Source organism: Limulus polyphemus, unplaced genomic scaffold (assembly GCF_000517525.1).
Source record: "Limulus polyphemus unplaced genomic scaffold, Limulus_polyphemus-2.1.2 Scaffold91, whole genome shotgun sequence".
Classification (NCBI taxonomy): Eukaryota; Metazoa; Arthropoda; class Merostomata; order Xiphosura; family Limulidae; genus Limulus; species Limulus polyphemus.
The window spans coordinates 649,546-667,664 of record NW_013665701.1 but is presented as its reverse complement, the minus strand read 5'-3'; the positions used below and the strand labels follow the sequence as shown (position 1 = coordinate 667,664).

Here is an 18,119-nt window from a genome sequence, read left to right as displayed (position 1 = left end):
GTTACTGTATTATGTTTATTCTCATGTCTTTAATCAACAGCACGAAAAGTTTCCTTGTTTAACATAACCGTCTTTAATTAAATCTAACACGCGTGTTCTTCTCACAACGCTTTTGGTTTCTTCTTTACATTTCTATAAATGATATATGCATGTATCATATTATGTTTATTCTCATGTCTTTAATCAACAGCACGAAAAGTTTCCTTGTTTAACATAACCGTCTTTAATTAAATCTGACACGCGTGTTCTTCTCACAACGCTTTTGGTTTCTTCTTTACATTTCTATAAATGATATATGCATGTATCATATTATGTTTTAGACACAGTATTTTTAATAGTTTTCTTATTACTTATTTCCTATCATATATGGTAGTGAATGATATGCAAATACTTTTCCATAAAGTCAAAATTTAAACCTTAACTCTCTTTTTGTAATTAACACAACACTACAGCCAAATTAAACATGTTTCTCTGTGCAGGTGAAAAGTAATTTTAAGCATATGATTATTTGCTTAAGCAAGCACTTTATAGTAATGCTAAAGTTATCAGACGTGGGGGTTTCTAGTGTGGTGTAACACTGTTTGTGCTTTGTGGATCGGAAGAAATTTCAAACTGATATAATCTTTACACTACAAGTTATCACATCTTCCCGTATTGTCTGTAAAAGGTTAGTTGCCTGGTTCTATTAGCTTTTCGGTTCCCTGTTAAAACATTTTTTTTAAATCTAATAAAAAATCTTGAGTTATATGTAAGACTCCTAGAACCAACAAACTCTATATATGATAAGATTTTGGTGGCAGTAGATTTAGCTTATAAAAGTTTGGCAAACTTAAGTTTGCTCGAGACTGATATTTATGTTCTTCCAAAATCAACATTATAACTCAATTTCCTCTGAAGAGCATTACAACAAATGAAACGTCGCTTCATCGATTGTAAACAATATCGAAATTCGTCTTCTGGCCCAAAAGTTGTACTTGTCTATGTGACATAGCCCCTTTATTAAGAGAGTCTTAAACTTCCTAATTTTGTCATCCAGATATGATGGGATCTAAGAGTAAGTTTTAAAGATCGCTAAACTGAATCTGGCAGATTTTGTGTTGCTGGTCCCCTTCTGGATCTCAAGGACGATATGTTTAGCTTTATATTATCTATGTATCTTTGTCCAGCTATCTTCTCCACAGGACCAAACTTAACAGGTGAACTCGTGATGGTCCGGTGGTGTCCTTGGCCTTGTCAGTATGGCGTAGCTCCCTACTATAAGCTATGAAATCTCGGGAACGCCATGTTTGGAATTGTGCTCAAGCCTCTACTCACAAGGTAGTGGCAACAAACTTGGCACACGTGCTAAGGTACCACAGTCGGGTGTCCTAATTGTTTTTATCTTCTCGATTACGGAGCTCCCCCCCCCATTGATATAGTTTTGGAAGTAATTTGGGATGATTGAGGATCTTGATTGGTACATTGGGGCCTCTAATTTATGCTATTACTCAATAATATGTAATTTGATATATTTTAGCTATTCATAAAAGTATCTGAATAACACATTAATAAAAGTTATTCAAAAATAGTTTTGTAATTCCTGGAAATTCAAGTAATCACATTTAAAACGTCATTTGCAGAAATATGTACTTGTTAGACTGTAAATTTGTCTGTTATATTTTGCAGCTACCTGGATAAGTGCATGAATAAGTCTGCTGAACAAAGCTGTTTATCATATCGATCAATGTAAAGAGAACAGAATAGAGAATTATTCGCTACTATTCGTTTTATGTAACTATTTCAACTGTCTTCGTTTCTGTCATAACTGCTACACAGTAAATTCAGTACTTTCTCAGATTACTTCTAATAAGGTTAATCAATCTACTTCATCTTCATGTTTTTGCTGTCGTTTCCACGCCACACTTGCTATTGCGAGACTAAAACAGTGTCACATGACCACGGCATGACAAAGTAGAAAATAAATTAGCCATTAATATCAAACACGGCTGGATTCTTGCGTTTATACTTAATTTTTAACTCTCTAAAAGTAAAGATACAATTTCCTGTTTACGTTAATCATAATTCTTTTTTACATTCTAGGACATTTATGCCCTGTCCACTTAAACGCACAGGCTTCGGTATAAAACACAAACGTATTAACATTGAATGTATAGTGACAGCTATCATCCAACAGCAAAATGTGTCGAATCGTCTGTAAAATACTTTTCTTCTGCTTTAGGGTATCACGAAAACGTAATTGACAAATAAACTCTCTAAGAAAAACAAAAACATTGGGTATTATAATTTATTCATTGTGGTAGACAAAATTTCATTGTCACGGAGCTACAATACATAAGCTCATCTCGTTATGGGAAAATAAAACCTCGATATAAAAATTATATACAATACATAAGATACTCGTCATGTTATAGACAAAACCTTGATGTAAAAAGGAAAAACAATAGCTAAGAGACTTTTGTCGTGAGATAGACAAAACTTCGATATAAAAAGGACTATTCAATAGTTAAGACAAAATGTGACAGACAAAACTTCCGTGTAAAAAGCGTGCTACAATACTCAAGATACTCTCGTAATTTGATAGACAACAATTCGGTTTTAAAAGGTTATAATAAATAAGATGCTCTCGTAATGAGACAGAGAAAACTTCGGTGTAATAAAGCTAAAATATTTTAGTTCTTAATTATTTTAGCTTTATTACACAGAAGTTTGTGTCTCTCATTACAAGAGTATTTTATATATTTTAGCTTTATTACACCGAAGTTTTGTCTGTCACAAGAGTATTTTATACGTTGTAGAATGGCCAGCAACTGCCAGTTTTAGAAACACAAGTGTACAGGACGACGTTTCGAAAGTCTTCCGCTTTTCGTCTTCAGGTCGAAACGTCGTCCTCTACACTTGTGTTTTTACAAAAGGCAGTTGCCGTCCATTCTACAAAGTTTCATCATGAATACTCTGCCTAAACAATCTATCAAAAGATAAATAAAATACTCTTGTAATAAGAGAGACAAAACTTCAGTGTAAAAAGGCTATAATACATAAGATGCTTTCATAATGTGACAGAAAAACCTTCGGTGTAATAAAGCTAAAATAAACAAAATACTCAAGGAATGAGAGAGAGACAAAACTTCGGTGTAAAAAGGTTATAATAAATAAGATACTTTCGCAATGTGACAGACCAAACTTCCTTATAAAAAAAAGGCTACAGTATATAAGATAATCTTGCCATGTGACAGATAAAACGTTAAAGGAAAAGTAATATGCAAGATAAGTACAAAATGTTAGTGTATAAACGACTATAATATATGTTTTCGTCATATGATGGAAACATTCAATATATAAATAATATGCAAAATATGTTCTTGTGTGATAAAAAAAGTTAAATGGAAAAAAACGGAAAGCAATACCTTATTAAAATGGACGACACGCTAACCCACAGTCTTACTAAATAAAGTAAGTAAATAGTATGAAATAGTCTTCGACTGATTGCGTAGTGTCTCGACACTAAAGCTCTAGTGAATATGTTATAGTTTAAGTGTGCTAAAAATGTTTATTGGGATGCATTTATTTGTTATAGAGAAATAACAAGTATCACTTCCTTACCATATCAAATAAAAACTTATTAATATCGGCAGGTCTCTGGAATACCCAGGAATGTTAAAGGGCCTGGTGAAGCTTTCTTACGGAAAACGTTCTCTTTTTTTTTAACATATCGAACTCTCAAGTTTGACTATCATGTAGCTGTTTGTTTGTTTGTTTGTTTTGGAATTTTGCGCAAAGCTACACGAGGGCTATCTGCGCTAGCCGTCCCTAATTTAGCAGTGTAAGACTAGTAGGGAAGGCAGCTAGTCATCAACACCCACCGCCAACTCTTGGGCTACTCTTTTTACCAGCGAATAGTGGGATTGGCCGTAACATTATAACGCCCCCACGGCTGAAAGGGCGAGCATGTTTGGTGGGACGGGGATTCGAACCCGTGACCCTAAGATTGCGAGTTGAGCACCCTAACCACCTGGCCATGCCGGGCCTGATTAAATGAATGGCTGGAGAGGTGAGGTACAAATGAAGTAATGAAATTTTTATGAGCCATGTTTTCTTTTTCTGAACAGATTAAATTGGCTCTTTAACAAACTGAAATTTACACCGAAGTGCTAACCATGCCATAGCAAAGTAATTGCATTCTGCAAGTGTATGGATAGCTACTGAACATTTAACAAATTATCAATTTTTCTGAATAGTTATAAACATAAGAAGTTTAAAACAATGAGGTAAATGCTTAGTATTTACCACAAAGAAGAAAGAAAAGAAAACAATAGAAATGAAGTTTACATTTCAGGATATACCTCATAAATTTGATAAACATTTCTTTTCCATGTATTACACACCTACCAAGACAACTAGAATGATTTTTATGGAGATAAATTTTGGACCTACCTTATCCTGTTGTAATCTACGTTTGACAAGTTTTGAACAACAAACATTAACAGCACTGGCAACATGGTTGGTATTATATTCAAGAAATGATCGACTGTCAATGATTAATACCTGTAAAAGAAATAACTGATGTATAGTGTTATTCATTAATACCCATTGTACAGCACTCCATTTTTTTTATCTTGACATACATGATATAAATAGGTTATTATTTTGATGAAGAAATAAAACATCATTTCACTTTTAATAGAGATTATATTAGTAGTGGCTATCTCAGGAACAATGTTTTATCACATCTGCTTTACTGTCATCCTGATGAAAGAAAATGTAAGAATGATGAATATTAAATGCTAGTGTGCTAAAATGTTGCACCTGATAAAATATTAAAAGTCCTACTTAACACCAAAAGTGAACTGTGAACTGACTCCTGCTAAGAAATTCTATAAAAGATAAACATGTATGCATTTATAATTTAAGCTATAAATTATTTAGTAGTGAATTAAAGATTTAAGGAAAACTAAGTATAATTCAATTATTTTAAAACAAGAATAATTTGAAAATGAGCTAGACTGCTTCCATTATATTGCTGATGAGTTGGTTTTTTCATTGTTAGAACAGTTTTTACCATGGATAATCAGACATCTCACTTTAAGAGAAAAAAATGTGTTAGAAATATACAACTCAACCATAAAGGCCAAAATCTACAAGAAATATGAATCCCCCCCCCTCATCCATTTGATTCAATAAGATCTTCAGAATTTCAAGAGAAAATGGTATTCAATGCAGTGGAATAAACTACAATATATATACTTCAGAGAGATAAACAATTAACACAGTATGAACTTGAGACTTTTTCATTAAAAAGGTGCATGGTAGCATACTAAATTGCAGGGTTGTTCCAAGCTATCTTTGTGTAAAGTATCATCTTGATTGGTCACAATATAGAGTAATGATCAGATCCCTAATTCTGCAAAATATTTTGACCTTTGAACCATGTAAAATTGCAAGAAAGGTCCAAGTCTCATGCATGTCTGCTTAAGACTGTGGGAATTGTCATAAGATATCTTTGTATCAAGACTAACTTGTAGTGAGGGAAATATAAGGGAACTGCGTGCCAAAAGGTTTTTGGAATATTTGACCTTTACCCCCAAAAATTAGAATAGAGACTTAAATAAAATAAAATGACAGGGTTTCTGGGCGTATCAGCCTATAAATAAAGGACTGGCACACAACTGTAGTTGTTGGAAAGAAGAAGAACAAACATTTGAAATATGTCTCTCTCCCTATGGTGGAGACAATCATAACTATTTATAAGCAATTAGAAGAACTAGAAGAAAAAAACAACAATAAAGAGAAAAATAAATAAATACATTTTCATGATTTAGCTAACAACTGTCAAATATAGTGCAATTTTGTATTAAAGATTGTCATATTTTTTAAAATACTATTTACATGCTACAATTTAACCTTTGATATTAAGATTATTAATTACTTGATGTAAAAGCAGGAAACAAGTTAATTTGTTTATTAAATATTTTAATCAAGTTATAAAATGTTCAACACATACAAGTCTTGTGAATGTATCGTAAGATGCTTACCGTATCAATCTGATTCCTCACTACAGCAGCCAGCTGGTGGACATCAACGATAGTAATAGGAAGAGACTTAGAAGCCATAACTAGAGAAAATTTCTTTATCACTTGAAAAATGGAACCTGTCACTCTAATCTAACATCCATTTTCCTTTTTTTTGCAGCTTATCAGCAAGTTTTGACAGTAATATTTTTGCATGGAAGCATCTGGAAAAAAAAAAAAAGTTTAATTATCTGTTACTAGAACTTTTAAAAAGAATGAAATAGAATTTTCATTATACTGCTGGTAATGAAAAAAAAAAAAAAAGGCAACAAAACATGCGAGTACCTGTTCCTGTACACATGTTTTTATATGGTACATATTTATTACACAAAATGAAACTAACTGTTTACAAGTTTGTAAAATTTTATGACCCATCCATTGAAATAAACAATTATCAAAAAATTAGATACTTTACTCCACTTTGGTTTTCAGAGTACCAGTTGGTAGTTTGTATCTATCTATATAGTTGATGGGGTATGCCAAGAAGTACCATTCATGTTGGAATTAAAGCTGGGTAAACTAATATAATAATCAATTAATGTCATGGAAATACACCAGCTGAAATAAGTGTTCCCAATTATTCCAACAATCAATTAATCAATTAATTTTGATTATTCCAACTATTTAAGTAATCAAAATATTGCTATTATGTTTGTTGTTAAATGCAAAGCTACATAATTAGGGGGTGGAGAGCTCATGATGTGAGGGTCTCAGGCTCGGTCCTCATTGCTACTAAACTTGCTCACCCTATCTTTTGTATTGCCATGTTACTAAGGCTATCTCCCACGATCACTAATTTTGAACTGCTGGCTAGAAGGAAAGCAACTGGCTACTGGCACCCACCACTAACTCCCTGGCTACTCAAGTGTTAAATAGTGTGTAAATTTACTGTTTTTTTACACTGTGCCATGTTTCTAATTTTATTGAATAACTGTATTTAATGTCATGTTACCTGGTGAAGATCTAAGGAAGGGGGTCTGTACCCCATTTTTTCTTTAATAAATCAATAACTATTATTAAATGTTGTATAAGCAGGTGTGGATCTAGGGAAGGGGGTTGAGGAGGTCTGTGACCCTCCTCCATTTTTGACAAGACTAAAATGACAGTAATGTAAATTTATATATAGAACTAGTAAAGAAATATGACTGTATAGAGCAAGAATTAGACTATCACATAACAGTAAATATAAAAGTTAATTTTTTTATAGTATGTCCTTTCAGTTCTTTTCATTTGTAAATTGTGAAAGTATTTGTATTTCTATAACGTTTACCAAATAGAATAAAATTGTTTTCAATTTAAATAAGTTTAATTAAGCTTATTTTTTAGTGAGTATGGTAGGTGATTACAAAAATATTCTGATAGCTGAAATCTTTCTTAAGTATTATTTTTATGTTATTGAAACAATGTACAATCTTGATTTTGTAAAATAAAAAGAATATTATACACTTATTGATAAATGATAATAATAAAACATGTTTTCATTATTTTATTTACATTAGATTAGTGTGTGATTACTACATATTTTAAAAAGAAACAGCTGTGGCCACTTGGTGGTAGTTGACATTAGTGATTCATTTGCCAAGTATTATTATTTCATTATAGCTGTTTCCATAGTTGTGTTTCATTAGTAAATGATTAAACCACTTGATGTAACACATAAAAGGGTGGCAGCCAAGGCATGTACAAAAACTAAGCAGAAAAAAAAACAAGGGAGAAGCTTGAAAGTTAAGAAATAGATAATATATTCTCAAGAATGATAGTTTCTTAGTAAATTTAAAGCTATTACTTGGGATGGGCATAAAAATTTAAAAAACGTTGACAAATGCATTGTTTATGGGTGAGACTTCTTGAAGCTGAACACAAATGAAAATTTGAATTATAATAACTACATGTTAAAAAAAAACACTAAAATTTCAATTTACAGTATTTTTTAGTTAAACATTTTTGAAAAAGAGTTAGAATTAATATATAAAATTGACTTAAAAATTATGGCTCCTAAAATTTGAAAGTGGAACAAAAAGAAAGTGATGGCAAAAACATGAAAAGCCATAGGAATCCCTGTATAAGTATATACACTTACACATACATACACTTAAATTGAAAAAAAAGGAAAACAAACTTATTTTAAGGAATTGAATTTGAGATCAGAGATTATATCCCATAGTGAATGAAATGCATCTTGAGAAACAAACAAACAAAAAAAATTACATAAAGTTAACTGCACGTGTATATCTAAGTTCATTAACTTATATTATTAACTTTCAAAATAAAACAATAGGAAATATGTTGGAGAAAAAAATTATAACATATTTTGAAAAGCTGATTACTTAAGGAACAACATACAAACATCATAAAGTACAAGAGAGGTATAACAATCATTAAGGAATGAGAGATTTTCACCCTTTAACAACCAAAAAATATTATGTGTGAAAGAGTAACATGAAGTTGTTGAACTTTAGGTATTTTTTCAAACAAATGAGCACTATGCTACATGCCAAATAATTTGATGAAATTAAAAATCACTGTCCTGGATATCACAACTGCTGTTTTCATTTGTTTTGACAGATATTTTGATCATGAACATTAAAAGGAAACACAACATACCTTTCCAACAGTTTGATACTAAATGTATAGATAAAATAAAAATTTCTAGGCAGGGTTTAAAAATATTAGACATGAAAAACATACTTAACTTTTTAAGTAAAGCAGGTTTAGATAAATTCATATCAAACACCATCCAGTGTGGCTTTTACTTCCTGCATTATGTACATGTACAGTCATGAAGAGATGGTATTGCACATGAAACTGCAATATAGGTAACATGTGACCACACAGTTACCTTTGAACAAGTTCTGAATTGATGTCAAACAATAAGTTGTTTTGAAATGTAGATTGAAGAATAATTGAAAATTTTCATAGAAGTAGCCAAAACTAGTGTTTAACAGACTTGAGAACAGAGAATCAAAATATGAAGAAAGGTATGTTAATTATAATACCAATCAAAATCTGCTTTTTATTACAACAAAAAGAGAAAAAAAAACATATAAATCTTTTCATTCAAAGAAAATTATTTTATTGGAAAATCACTGGAATAAAAATTAGTTCACTTTCCTGTCACTGACAAAAATAAAAATTTATATTTTATTTAACATTTTGATTGTATATTTCTATAAAGATAAAAAGAATGCACTACCTAAAGTGATAGAAAAGGAAGCAAAAAATTCACTTTATTACACTGAATAAACTAGAATAAGACAACAATCTCTACTGACAGGAGAGCAAAATTTGCTGTATTATCATGGCCTCCAATATTCATGGTCTTGCTGGTACAGTATAAAACTTATATCCAATGTGGCAGTACACTTACACAGCCTAGCTGAAATTGTGCCTATTCAAGTCATAAGGCAATGGAGCAGTACACAAATAGAGGAATACGATGTTTAGTTAACATCTTACATGTACCAGCTGGAAATTGTGTAATAGCATATGTACAGTTTGATTACACTTCTTTTGTAGCATAAAACTAATAAAATCGTTTACAAAAGTAGAGGAGAGTAACTTGTCTTTCTTCAAGCTCAATGGCAATTGGAAAGGATACTGTGACTTATTCAAACTTCTTTTCTCACAGATAGAAAAAGACTGGATCAAGTCAATATTACATATGAAAACAAAGGAAGATAGACTAGGCAAATATCAAACAGTTGCTGACAGGGCAGTTCTAAAACCAGGAATTGCTGATATGGGGAACATATAGCCTGATAATAAATGAGGCAGAAATCACATGAAACGAAAAAAAAAGAGGCCCAATGAAATGTTGGGAAAAAAAAAACCCTTTAAAACCAAAAGCAACAGACTGACTATATAGACTGATAAACCCATATAGTAGAAAAACGGCTCACAAAAAGTGCACCCAAGTGGTAGTGAATCAACTCCTCTTGTGTTAATCTGATGGCCAAGACTGTATTAATTGTAACGAAAAAGACCTGGAGATGAAAGTCTTCAATAAAGACAACAACTCATCAGGGTGATTGAAAAGTACTTAGATATAAAAGAATTGGCGAGACCAACACTGATTTATAGTACTCATACCTACAGCCTATGGATTTAGAACATATACTTGTAAAGAAAAATTTTGTTGTCAAACTATGAGCAAGTTGATTGCAAAACCCTCACAAAACATAACATGCTTGAAAAAATTGTTTCAATCAAAAAGAAAAGAAAAAACAAGGAAGTCCCAGAATTAAAAAATAAAGAACATGAGAGCAATTTTCACCCAGGAAATCATGATGATGTTATAAAAGAGAAGAAAAATGATGTGCCTGAAAAAGTTAATAGAAGGCTCAGTGAAAAGCAAACTCCACAATACTGACACTTACCATGAAATGAGAACAGCACCTCGTTTTATGGTGCAAGAAATAAAAAAACTTACAGGTTTTTCTTTACCTGTTTGTGTGCATATATATACACACACATGCATAGATGTAAAGTTTCTTCAAGGTACCTTGTACAAATGTTCTTGCAAATATAGTTTTATTTTGTGTAACTTTACTTAAGCGTACTTAGTACAATTTAAATTTAAAGTGTATTTTGATGTGTAAAGTGTCACAGGGGTTTAAAGGTGCTTTATTTTTGTGTTAAAGCACTGAAAAATAGGTTCATTAAATGGTCTATTTTTTGTATGGTTTCATTCATTCTTCTGTTGAATTTTGTAGACTATAGGAAAGGCAGCCAGTTGATATCACCAACTACCAATTCTTGAGCTACTCTTCACAAACAAATAGTGGGATTGACCAGCACATTATAGCTCGCCCACAGCTGAAAGTGCAAATGTTCGATGATGGGATACAAATTTTTGTAAGGTATGTGGTTTCATTATTAAAAGGTTATTTTGTATTAATTTGAGGTATGATGTCTCAAGTGTTAAAAGTTAGCTTGAACTGTATTGCTAAAAGGTTTATTTCTGTTTCATTTTTTAGTCTTTTTACTTTATAGTACTGTCTTTTATTGTTAGGCAAATGGTTTTACAAGAGAGGCAAGTTATATCATTTCTAGAGTAACATGACTAAAATTTGATATTTCTTTTTTTTTTTTGGTAGTTTTAGAATTAGGGATGGTCAGGTTAGCCAGGAGGAAGAAAGGTGGTAAAGAACAGTACCATGTTTGTTTTTACTCTTTTATTTAATATGTTAATTTGTTTTAAACTTCAGTATTTTCTTTCAGTTTGGTTTGGATATGAAAAAGTCTTCCAAGTAGACATATTGTAACTTTGCTTCTTGCCTGCTCTATCTTGGACCTCATGCTCTAATTGGCAATTAACAGTTTCTTGCAGGGATGATAACATATAACATACAGGAATAGAAAGCTGTCTTTTCTATTAGTGAATCAGATAATTTCTCCTGAGTTTTATCTGCCCCAGCACAAATAGACAGAGTTCACATGCAGGGTAGTGTTTCACATGCAAACCTGGATTAAGTTGTCGTAAGTTTTGTATTAAAAGTCAAGTTTTTCTCCGTTTGGCAGATTTTTCAGAAATTTGATTGAACTTCTAAACTTGAACTGTAACTTTACTTTTGACATAGAATATATAAATGTAACTGAACTAAAATATTGGTAAGACATTTAATTTTTCTTTAGAATTTTTGTGAGATTTTACCTTCATCATAATTATCTTTGTTTTAGAGGTTAAGTAGAATATTTTAACTCATGTCGCAAAATATTGTTTTATTTCAACTTAACTTTGGGTTTAACTTAAATATTACAGTGTTGTACTTTACCTTACTTGGGGGTACACCCTAGATTGGTGAGAGAGAGCTCATAAAAGAAGTTCCACTTCCCTTTTATCTCTCTCACCAGCCCAACACAGCTACAATAGACCCACTAGTTCCTATCATGTTTTGTGATATTAACTGTGATCATTTTTGTAGTGTTATCAAAGTTAACAATACCTGTCATAACACATCAGTCTATTGTATTTTTAAACACTATATTCTTTATCAGCCCCTTGTGTTTTTCATGAAGAAGAGTGTATCTAAGTATTTGAACCACACTATGTGAGCATATCTATTCTGATGACACAGTTCATCAGGCCAGCTAGGAACAACAAACACAGCAGTGGTCAGAAGAAAATTTATTTGAGCTATTTGTTACAATAAGAATTGTTATGGCATGAACTCCTTTTTTTAAGCTGGTGAATCTCAGAAAAGGCATTCACACCATAACTAGTATTATTAAAGACTATTATTATACACCTTTAATGATTCTACATTTTATTCTAGAATAATTCAGTTATAGATCAGAGAAATAAACCAACTCGTATCCCATAACTCACCATCCTCTGAACCTCCAGTTAGCAAGCCCCAACTGATTACTACAAGGGAAATGTGTGAATTGGAAAAGACCACATAGACGTGTTTTTGCAACATTAACTGAACTAAACAGTTTTGGGAACATTTTTTAAACTGAATAAAATATATCCAGTCTCCATATTACAAGAAGGTATAGTATTGGTAATATATTTAAAACATCAAAAATTATTCAGATTAAGCACTGATTAATCAAATCAAAGTCATCAATCAAAAAGTAGACAGATACTAACTATTCAAAACATGTTACGAATACCATGTTAACATTCAAAACAGGTGTAATTTTTTATGTTCAAATTGTCTATAATATTACCTCATTTTTAGTGTACTTTTAAGTCATAAATTTCAATGATCACTTTGTATTGAGGCAGAGATGTATTACGAATACCATGTTAACATTCAAAACAGGTGTAATGGGGTAATTTTTTATGCTCAAATTGTCTATGATATTACCTCATTTTTAGTGTACTTTTAAGTCATAAATTCCAATGATCACTCTGTACTAAGGCAGAGGTGTACATGAATGATAAGAAATATGAATAGATACGACTTATATGGTGCCATGTGTTAAATAAAATCTTTTGAAAATCAGAAATGCCAGTGGGTAGGCATTTATAACCCAAACTACAATACTTTAAGCAATAAGTCTACTGAAATTTTAAGTGTTTTGTCTAAATTTCTCTAGATTTAATCTTACATCTACAATTTCTCCATCTAATACATTAATTAAATATTTCTAAAATTTTTAAAAGAACTATTATTATATTTGTGTTATACATTTCCACACGATGCCAAAAAATCTTATGAACATGTGTATTAACAAAAATACCTTTTATATTTGTTCAGTGATACATAATAAATGGCTTGAAAATCAGCTATCATCATTAGTTTACACATTTTATTCTTAACTATCTGAATCATCATTTCTAGGATTGATGTGTGTCATCTATAACTAGGTCAAGGTTTTATCTTTGAAACTAGTCATACTATTAATTTAACTAAAGTAATATTCCATCACTACTATTAGTTACAATGTTAAGTCTAAAATGCTGTCTGCTCTTTGAAAGAAGTTATATGTAATTGAAATGCAAACCTAAGTTATAATACTCACAATTACAAATTATTTTATGCATTCGTTTAACACATAAAATAATACAGTTACTTTCTCTTGTGGAAGCACACAGCAAAATATAGCAAAAACATTTTCTGTTATAACAATATTGCAATACACTGGAAATATCTCAGTAAATCAACTTTTTATTTGTAATTTCAAATTTTGTTTTCATTATTAAATATGTTTTCTGCAACAATGTAGAGATGTTATAAAGATACACGTCTTTTAATACAGTTTTAGAAAACATAACCAGGACTGATATCCTAGCCAGGATAATAATAATAAAATGTTTTAAACTGATAAGTTTACTATCAATGTGTGAAGTCCATGTTGATCTCCATAACTGTATATAATAACGTACTTTTTATATTTGTTTTTTGTAGGTTTAATTCTTAAAACACCTAATGTGCAAGGCAAACACCTGGAAATATATAGTGGTTACTATAAAATACTTAATACTAAGCATGAACTCCTATACTAAGGAACCTAATGAAGACTTTAATTCAGGTTCATATTAAAAATTCATTTAAAACAACTATTCAGTACAATTGCCTGAAAAAAAAAGCGATAAATAAACTCATATTTCAACAAAATTTAGTTTTCTTTAGGAAATTCTCTTTGAAAGTCAATTTACTAGAAACCAGATTCAGTATTACAGAAATGGAAATGAGCCATACACATTGTGATTTTTAGGCTTAAAAGTCTGCAGGATTCTTGCCAGGATGTATTGTTGTGCACAGGAATGTAGAAGTTAAGATTCATAGAACCAGTGAACAGTGTAGTAATGTAGTATATAATATTTGCCAGTACTTAAGAAATGTTGTAATATTTTTTCTTAGCAAATTTTAAACTCCTCTATTATTCTTTTTTTTTCCACAGTTCATGAGTTTCATAAAAACTTTTCTTTCTTCATATACTAAAAACAGAAAACTATTTTTAGGAATACCAAGCAGTGAGCATAAAGAGAAAAATCCAGTGATATGCATTAGGTTTGAGAATTTTACATTTCATATTGTAGTAGCTTTTGTTCACAGTACTCACAAAAAAGAACATTTGCATTTAACTGATGGAAAAAACAGATCATTAATAAGAAATATCATTTGATTAATGCACTGATGGATATACATAATTTTTCAGAAATTAGTTGGACTTTTGCATAAAATGGGTATGTACTCGTATAACTGCATTTTATCACTAGTCAACATTCTAAAATATCATTAAAAACGTGCACTACATGTGCCTCCAGAACATAGTTCTGAATACTAATTTTCCTAACATTTTCTGGGGGAGGGCACCTAGACCCCTCCCAGCAAGAGAAGGGATACCTGATAGCATACTCCTAGTAATAACAGTTTATTCACTTAGTTAGGTTTTAATTCTGATTTATGTAGGTAGTTTGCTTTGATCATAAGTGCCCCCAGTGGCACAGCAGTATGTCTGCAGACTTACAATGCTAGAAACCAGGTTTCAATACCCGTGGTGAGCAGAGCACAGATAGCCCAATGTGTAGCTTTGTGCTTAACTTCAAACAAATAAGCAAAATTGATCAAAAGTTATTTGAAACTAACATTAAGTGTACCCCATAGATGATTCACTGTAAGCTAAACATTATAAGTTTTACTTTTCTAGTTTATTGATTTATAACATTAAGCATTTTTTGTCTGCAAATCATGTGAAAACCACAGTCAATAAATATAAAGTTGTGATGGAACTGCACATATCATAAGTACATTTTCACATGGTTTAACATTTCATAGGTAGTGTGATGCCATCAAAAATTGATTACTCTTGGAAAAGTATTTAATGGTCTTTTCTAACCCAAAATATTCATACACTCAAATCATAAAGATGTGCTCAGATCCCTTGTACTTAATTGCATTGGAAAACAAAGAAATATGGATCAACCTGGGACACCAGGATCATTCAGAGAGTCCTGCAACAAGTCGTGCTAAAGAAAGCGTGGCATGTTGTAACAGGCAAAAAAAAAAACCCCATGAATACAAAATGACAAAAGCTATTTATGTGTAGCAGGCAACATTATCAAGACAAATTTCCATCTGGAAATAGGTTCACCAAAATAAGGCTTCCAATAAGTTGCCAGATGCAGCACCTATGGACTTTTGGGTTAAAACATATGCTGGGAAATCTTCACATTACACAACATAGATTATTGAAAGCATGCAGATAGGATTAGTGGGCTTTGGACATGAAAGCCTTTATGACAGACTATTTTGCAATGAAAACTATGTTATAGAGCTATTGTCAAAAATGCAAGGTTGTCAGATAGAGCATGACTAGATGTGGCAACATGGATGTAACAAAGTGGTGGGTCCCAAAATCATTTTATTACAATGTGCTCAACCTTTGCATTATGTTTAAATCATTTTTAATAATTTTTTTAATCATAATTATATTCATGAAGACTGTTTTGTATTGTTTATCTACTGTTTGGATTTGAGATGTTACTGGTGTAATGGCTGAAACTATTGCTAACATTGAGGGTGTCCAGTTGATGATTCTGTACAATCTGATCATTGTAAGTTTTACTTTTCTGGTGAATTGATTCATAACCAGTACTTGTAATCAGTTTGACTGTTTGTTGAACAAGCTTCTATTCACTAGCACATTAGTTACTTTTAATTTATTTTAGTTCTGATACGTACAATTCACATACCTTTGATCAAAAGTTCTTGAATATCTTAGTGCATGAACTGGATAACTTTGCAATATATGTATATATATTTAATTGTGCAATTCTCTGAAAAATCAATATGCACTGTCAGTTCATTGAATTTTAGGCTCTCATCTGAATTGAGTCTTCATTTCTTTGTATTGATGTTTTATATTAGAAAGATTAACTGGAAAAGGTGGCAAGCGACATTCAATCTCATTCACTAGGTTACTTAGGCAGCTTTCAATTTTTACTTTTTTTTCCACTAGTTTCACATGTATGTTTTCTTTTACTTCTGACTTTCTTTGGCATTGAAAATAGGTAACAGCCTTACTTATATCTGAATCTATAAGCAGTATGTTCAATTTCTTCTTTTTCCATCGAAAGCAGGTTCCATAAGTATAATTCTTGTTTTGGATCACATGATAATAACACATTGAGGTCCTTCAATGTTTCAATTTTTAAAACAATGTTCAAGTAACTTGTCAATACACATTTCAGTATGTGCATGCTTGATGCACAGCAGGTTTCTTTATCACTATTCTTTGGTTGGTGAATCCAGAAAGGTTTGATCTTGCAGAATGCCAAATAGAAAATTTTTATCTCTTGTTCTTCTTGCATATGTTTCTCAGTGTGTTTGGCAGCACACTTCTTTGTATTTTTATCTTTTTTTTGTCTTTTGGTGTCCTTCTTCCAAAGACACATCTAAATGTTACAGTCTTTCTACAGAACAGCCTCATCAAATTTACTATGCCAGGAGAGATAGAATTTTTTTCTTTCTCTATCTCTAAATTTAGAGTAAAGCTGTTTGCAATGTTGCTTGTATAAAATGAAACATTTAGCAAGACAAACAATCTAGTAATTTTTCATAATCTTGCTTCTCTTTCATCGTTTTTGGAAGCTTTACCTAAGTTTCTTTTAATTAGTGTTACCACCTCCCTAAATCAACTGTTGTACAATATGTTTCAGAACTTTCCTTCCAGCAAGAGACTATTTCACTTTTGATTGTAGAGAAGATGAAGAAATATTCTTACTTTTTTGAAGGTAAATTAGCTGTTTCTTATATTTCTCTGCTTTTCTTTCTACATTTTTCAGTTTGTTTACACTTTATTTTAGCTTTCTATACATAGCAGCTTTTGAATGCTTAACTTTTTTCCTCTTCTGGATGATCCTTTACTATTTTCAATATTTTTGTCATTAGAAATTGAGGGCTTAATGGTGGTGTATTCACTTCTGAGAATTTGTCACTTTTTCTTTTTAGAAACACTCTTATCCTACAATTCCTTAATTTTTTCACCATCATTTCCTTTGAAGGCACTCTTCTCTTTTGCCCTCTTCACTAACACTACATAAACATCCCTTATATTTTTTGGCAGATGTTTCACGGTTTACCTTCTTTAACCCTATTGAGACGGGTAGGTGTCAGAGGGCATGTCATCACGTTTGTAGATTTACATTCAACATTTTATTTAGCTATTATTTTGTAAATATATGTCAATAAGTTTGGTATAAAACTGTAGATTATAATTCAAATATTTGTATTACACATTAGTTACTTTCTTAATTTGAAACTAAATATATAAAAAAAAGGCTAAATAGCGATTTTTTATGTGTCATGTGGCCTTCTAGGTTTGGTCAGATTACATTTTAGGACACCCACAATACAAAGTTTATAGTTTCATATGAATTAGAAACTCAAATATTCGATATTGGCAAGCTATAATATAAAATAAGAACCTCCTACCTTTTCTATTTGCTGAGATATCATGATATTTAGCGAACCCACTATATTGGCTCCACTCACTGCTTATTTATCTATGCCTACTTTCATATATCAATAACTTTATAATCAATAGAAAGCTATGTATTTATTCTACATAATTCTGTCAATCTTCCAAAATTATTTA

The 18,119-nt window shown here is 31.3% G+C and overlaps 1 protein-coding gene across 2 annotated transcripts in view; it reads right to left on the bottom strand.

Annotated features, from left to right (window-relative positions):
• LOC106468788 (dual specificity protein phosphatase 16-like) overlaps positions 1-18,119 on the bottom strand; it is a 98,969-nt gene that overhangs the window by 42,155 nt on the left and 38,695 nt on the right. Inside the window, exons 3-5 of one of the 2 annotated variants that reach the window (XM_022397803.1) lie at positions 8,759-8,870; positions 6,030-6,229; positions 4,432-4,542 (exon numbers count right to left, since the gene is read on the bottom strand). In XM_022397803.1, coding sequence (XP_022253511.1) covers positions 4,432-4,542; positions 6,030-6,107 — 189 coding nt within the window. In that variant the 5' untranslated portion in view covers positions 6,108-6,229; positions 8,759-8,870. The remainder of the gene's footprint in view (positions 1-4,431; positions 4,543-6,029; positions 6,230-8,758; positions 8,871-18,119) is intronic. The other variant, XM_013929231.2, reaches the window with a different exon arrangement.